This window comes from Sipha flava, unplaced genomic scaffold (genome assembly GCF_003268045.1).
Source record: "Sipha flava isolate LNK unplaced genomic scaffold, YSA_version1 176_pilon_pilon, whole genome shotgun sequence".
NCBI classification, from domain to species: Eukaryota; Metazoa; Arthropoda; class Insecta; order Hemiptera; family Aphididae; genus Sipha; species Sipha flava.
This window is the reverse complement of record NW_020272062.1, coordinates 402,948-408,947: the sequence shown is the minus strand read 5'-3', so window position 1 is coordinate 408,947 and position 6,000 is coordinate 402,948. Positions and strand designations below refer to the sequence as shown.

The following is a 6,000-nucleotide window of genomic DNA, read 5'->3' as shown; positions in this document are numbered from 1 at the left end:
GTTTTGAGTGTCTAAGATAAAAATTATAAATGCGGATGCTGGAGTAACATTATGCTGTCATGCGAAATGAAGAAGTGTTTTTCCACCCATTAAGAGGGTGTAAAAATTTTCAAAATGTGTTTACAAATTTTTACAAATTATGTAACAAATTTTGGTACCGGTTTTAAATAGTTATTTTAACCTGTAGATGCCAGCGTAACTCACCTATTGTGATGGAAAATTTTTTTAATAATTGGGTTGAAATCACAATTCATGTGTAGGTATACTATTTTGCTCACCTGAATGTATTTAATGTGCCAGTTGTTAAATTTCCTGGTCTATGAATTCCTATTTTTGCTTCCTTAAGACGTAAATAAAACTCATCATCTTCAAGTCCCCAACCCCAATAGTTATTGCTTAAGCCATTCATTTGCATAAAGTCTTCTCTGATAAAATTAAAAAAGATTACAGGAAAAAAATAAGTTTTCTAAATTAAATATAATAAATCACATACTTGGTAATAAGTAGAATGCCCCCTACAAATGAAGCATAATGATACCGAGGATGTAAATGAGGTGCAGATATATGGTTAACATGACCAGATGGAGGGTAATGATAATCGAGAGCAGGGTTTAGAGGCAATAAATCAACATCGTGCATGGCAATGTAATCAATGGTATTGTACGATGAAATTATTTCTTTAAAGCCAGCATTTATCAATGAACCTCTGTTAAAACGGTACTGATCAACCTGAATGAAAGGAAAAATCAATTTAAACCAGCTTATAGTTATACAATATTGTACTTGTGAAATTACTTGGTTGATAACAAATATTTCATGCAGTACATTTTGATTTTCCAGGAATGAATGAATGTGTGGTATAAATTCTAAAAGCTCATCAAATCTTTCTCTAAATGGTATTACAATGCCGAGTTTATTGCTCTTTAAAATAGGCACCTGTTCTTTTAACTGTACACTCCCACCATTTTCTAATTCTCCTAAAAAAAAAATACATTTTTACTTTTTACATTTTAATTTTGAATTACAATTCAAATGACATAAAAGTTTAATATAGATTTCGATAGTTAGATTATCTAATAGATAATAATTATAATTAGATTTACTTTAAAATCAACATACTTACGGACATATAATAGTGACAATAATAAAGTGATGACTAACGTGAGTATGATTCCAATCAATAAAACTTTAGCTTTAAATAACATGGTTATAAATTTAAATATTTACCGACTACGTTTTGGTATTCATAATAGTTCAAGTATTAGGCTCAATAATTTAGAATCATGAACAAGACGTACATATTTTTCATATTAACACGTTTTATAAAAAATTTTTTTTATAACATGATAATGTATTTAATTTTAACTATTTAAATTAATAATCCATTACATTGAAGACGTTAGACCAAACCTAGACATCCGAGATTAAATCATCGTAAACATTTTTATTGGAGTTTTTTTTAAATATTTAGTTTTTTTTATCAGGACTTAATTCTTCAACGTTAAACACACACAACTGTTATCAATCAAATATGTTATCAAAATTAAAATATTATCATTTTTATTATAGGGCTTTATTTGTGCTTTTAGATAAAATTAATACAATTATTACAATATATTTTATAATTCAATAATCATTATTAGAATTTAAAACACATTTGTAAATTAGTAAGAGTTGAATAATTCCTCATGTCATCGTCAATAATGGTATGTTTTATGAAAAAAAGTTTCTACTGTTTTGTGATTTAGTTAAGTATTGTAGATTGTGTCTAAAATTATATGATTTTCTCTGTTTCAATTTGTCTTTATATAAATATGATGCTCCTACAATAATATATATATATATATATATATATATATATATAATCTAAATTAAAAACTAATGAAATATTTCTTGGTTTAACTATTTTAGTGTTTCAGTCTTAACTTTAAATCAATAACTAAACTATTTTATTTACACTATAAACATACTAGGTAGTCTAATCAAAATGTTATGTGTTTTAGAGATATTATTTTCTTTTATATCTGAGGCTCATGTACAAATTACATTTAGTATATTCAATAATTATAGCTTAGTATATGATATCATGTATTTTAGATGGACGATAGCGGTATTGACAGTGATACTACAAAATGTCATACAACTACAAAAAAAGAAAATGATCGAGTAACTATACAGTATTATTTATTGATGTATTAAACTATTGAAATTAAGATTAAATATTTTATTTTAATTTTACAATACAGAATACTGATGAAGAGAGTAATACAAGTGATTGTTCCATAAGAGTAAAAAAACCTTCATTTTTTCAAAAAAAACTAGGTAAATTAGCATTTCAGTCTGTTATATCATTTATGATTATAAGATTTTAGTGTAGAAGTATTCTTATTACCCTATTTTATTTTTATTTTGATATTTTGTTTAGATTTTGCTTTGTTTCCTTAACATTTACTGAGTTTTCAAATTATTTTATCAATGCACGATGAAAAAAGTACAGTGGTAAGATTTTATGATTTTTTTTTTTTTGTAGTGATTAATGTTATTAATTTTATAATTATAATTATATTCCCTTAAAATATTTATTTTTTTTATAGTTATACAATTTAATTATTATTTTAAATATTTTAATATTTTTTGTGTAAAACTATAGAACAATATGGTAAACCGGGTATAATGGAGTATAATCAAATGGCTGTTCCAACTAGTAAATCATCTAAGACTGAAAAATTACCTGTATTAGTAGACTGGGATTCATCAGACAGGTATTAAATTATACTTGTTATTTGAATTCGTCATTAAATATATTTATTTTGATTTACAGTGAAATAGAAATACGTTTTTTTCCGGGACCAAAGGCTAGACAAACATTGAGCGATACATTTAGTTTACAAGAATTTCATGGATCAATAGAATCAGAGGACTTAGATCTGATACCACCTCAACATACCACTAAAAGCGATAATCAGTGTTGTACTTTAGTTTTGCAAAGGTGTAATATTCTTTGAGATATTTTATTCTTATGAAATTCTAATTTCACAAAAACATATGCATAGTTATATATACATACAAATAAATAAATATATATATATATTATATCAAATTTACTGTTAAACATTGTGTTGACCAGTTTTAGTAATATTGACTGATGTTAGAAGCTGCGATGACCAATGATGGTATTTATTATAAATGTTCAAGTATTTTGTTTTTTTTCATTGTTTTGCCAATAAACAGTGTAATTATGAAATAATTTAATTTTTTCTTTGCATATTGTTAAAATATTTATAAATAACAGTATTTGTTTAACATTTTAATAAATAACATAGTATAATTAAATATTTAATAATGCAAGTAATAAGTTTAATTTTCTAGCTGTGAAAATTAATTTGCATATTAGAAGAAAGCTGGGTGTCTTCACAACTATCATTATATTTATTAAACCGTTAACTTTTGTCATATCTTCATTCATCCAAATACCTAAGTAAATATGTTAAACATTGATAGTTCATGATTATTTTGGAAATTTTAGAATCCAATTTGTGAAATAAGAATACATTTAGCTTTTTTAGTATTATTTGACAACTTCAACAGTAATTGTATAGTTTTTTCATACCCAAATAAGGATAACATATGTTATGAATATCCTTTAGACATGAGCATATGATAAGTATTCATCTTTACAATTTAAGATGAAATGTTCATTATACAAATAAATTAGTTAAATAAAGTGCATAGGTCATATAGTTATGATGAGTTATGATGAGAATCAATACAATTTATTATCATATTACATTATGTTACTTATATTGTATGGGACTATGGGTGCGCATAAAAACCATAAAATCTTATATACTATTCATAATCAATGATATTCCATAACTATATAAACGAGAAATGAGTAACACTGATGGTGTATTTATTTTATCTGGCTTATGTTGCATTTTCAAATTACTTCATAACATTTTAATGTTTATCAGTATTTTATATTATACTGTTGATCGTAAAATATAGATATAATATTTTTATCTAGTATAGAACTACAGCTAAATAATTTAGATAATAATTATCTTAATAATTATTATTAAATATCTAAGTATAATACAAATACTCTGAGCTTCACTTACATAGCTATAGGTATAATGTACTTATTTTAATGTATTAGTTCAATCGTAAAATTTAATTATATACAATAAATTTTAACTTTCAATCTTAATAATTTTTTTATTATTTTTTTTTCGCTTTTATTGTGGTCTGCTAGATTTTGAAGTTCTACAAATTTTTCCTTTAGTTAATTTGAGTTGCCCATCCCTGATATAGACAATGAATAAAAAACTGAATACACCATGAACTCTTGTAAGTACACAAATTGCCTATATAGAACGCCGCGAGTTAGTTAATAAAATCAGTTTTTTTTTTAACATCTTAACTTAGTAACAGGGTATATTCTAAGGAGTTGTTGGGAATTAATTTTGTGCTATTGTAAAACTATATATATTCCATTATCCAAATCATAAAATAAATTATTTTGGCTAAATAAAACTGAAATGGGGGTGAAATATACCAATAAATCAAAAGAAAAAACAATTGTTTAAAGGCATATTTGAAAAAGCTAATAACATAAAAGATTAAGAAGAAGTAGAAGTAAAACCATTAAGTATCAAAAAGAGAAAATTTTAATAAATATTTTTACCCATAAAAATAATTGTTTTGTATAATTATATTATTATATAATTTACATTTTTTCAACTATTAAAAAGTTAAATCATAAATGCTTATTCAACGGCTGTATTAAAAGTGTTATGTATAATTATATTTTATTATTTATAATTATTATACAAGTTAATTTAAAAGCAAATATAAATGAAAACTCACTCAAAATCTCTTTTAGCAGATATAGGTATACTTTATTCATAATACATACTTATTGCATACCTAATAATATTTATTGCAACAATGTATAAAGAGGTTTGTAAAATAATTACGCTGTTGACAAAATTCTTAGAATAGACCCTGTTTAGTAATATATATTATAATCTGGTATACTATACAATTTGTGTATTATAAACAAAAAGGCTTAGTTTTATAAAATAAATAGGTTCACAAAATTCGATTATTAATTATAAAATGTGATTCTCGAAAACATCTTACGATATTTGCGTGATGAATAATGCATTATGTTCATTAATTGAGGTTTAGTCGACGTTACTAAAGACAACTGTTGCAAAGAGTGGTGTATTTACAAACAATTTTTTTTTCGGGTGGGGGGGGTTGTCATCATAAATTTTTTTTATAAATTAGTATAAAATGATCAAAATTAAATTTTTATCTGTTTTTTTATCTTCTTATAAAAAAATGTAATTTCATTAATCATAAACTATATAATAAACTCTAGCTTCCTTCCTTTATTTTTCAATTCATCAATAACTCCATCACTGATAATATTTAAATCTGGACGAATCGATAATATGGCAAGGTCATTGAGTCTTTTCTGAAACAAAATGCGATCTTCATCTATTTCCACAGTTAGTAGACAAACATTTTCTGCAAACTACAGGCTACAGCAATAGGCATATTAGGCAATATAGGCAATATAGCAATAGCTTGTGAAGTATATAATGTGTTTCGACTTGCACAGTCAAAAACCTCAATATTATTGTAACCTGGTTTTATTAGTTTTTATAAAATATAGTTTTATAAAATTAATGAAATTTATAAATTTTAAATTTTTTCTTTATCCTTCATTCGAGTTTATAAAATTAATAAACTTTAAATTGATTGAAATTTAAAAATTTGAGGTCTGGAAATTTTCTGGTGGGTGGGAACTCCAAAACCCTCCCCCCCCCATAAATAGGCCACTAGTTGCGTGACGTTTTATATAAATTGTGTATAGTATAAGGTGTCTCAAAAAGAACACAAGCTTTAAATCTGCTATAAATTAAATTGATTTCTTTAAAAAAAACATAACAAATATATTATTCTCTTCAGGAGAAGTTAAGGTTTAAC

General features: G+C 24.6%; 2 protein-coding genes across 3 annotated transcripts in view; one reads left to right on the top strand and one right to left on the bottom strand.

Moving 5' to 3' along the window:
• The window catches only part of LOC112680428 (beta-1,4-galactosyltransferase 7), a 3,199-nt gene extending 1,702 nt beyond the window's left edge, over positions 1 to 1,497 (bottom strand). The window contains exons 1-4 of the mRNA XM_025550515.1: positions 1,124 to 1,497; positions 796 to 977; positions 494 to 729; positions 279 to 425 (exon numbers count right to left, since the gene is read on the bottom strand). Of these exons, the coding sequence (XP_025406300.1) occupies positions 279 to 425; positions 494 to 729; positions 796 to 977; positions 1,124 to 1,205 (647 nt within the window). The 5' untranslated portion in view covers positions 1,206 to 1,497. The remainder of the gene's footprint in view (positions 1 to 278; positions 426 to 493; positions 730 to 795; positions 978 to 1,123) is intronic.
• Positions 1,498 to 1,584: 87 nt separating this feature from the next.
• LOC112680429 lies at positions 1,585 to 3,247 on the top strand. Of its 2 annotated transcripts, none has more exons than XM_025550517.1 (5): positions 1,585 to 1,706; positions 2,098 to 2,166; positions 2,247 to 2,322; positions 2,651 to 2,762; positions 2,822 to 3,247. In XM_025550517.1, exons 1-5 carry the CDS (start codon positions 1,689 to 1,691, stop codon positions 3,003 to 3,005), a joined length of 459 nt encoding a protein of 152 aa, XP_025406302.1. In that variant the 5' UTR covers positions 1,585 to 1,688; the 3' UTR covers positions 3,006 to 3,247. The 2 variants fall into 2 exon arrangements, with proteins under 2 accessions (XP_025406302.1, XP_025406301.1); XM_025550516.1 differs by having other exon boundaries at positions 1,585 to 1,747.
• Positions 3,248 to 6,000: the final 2,753 nt, after the last annotated feature.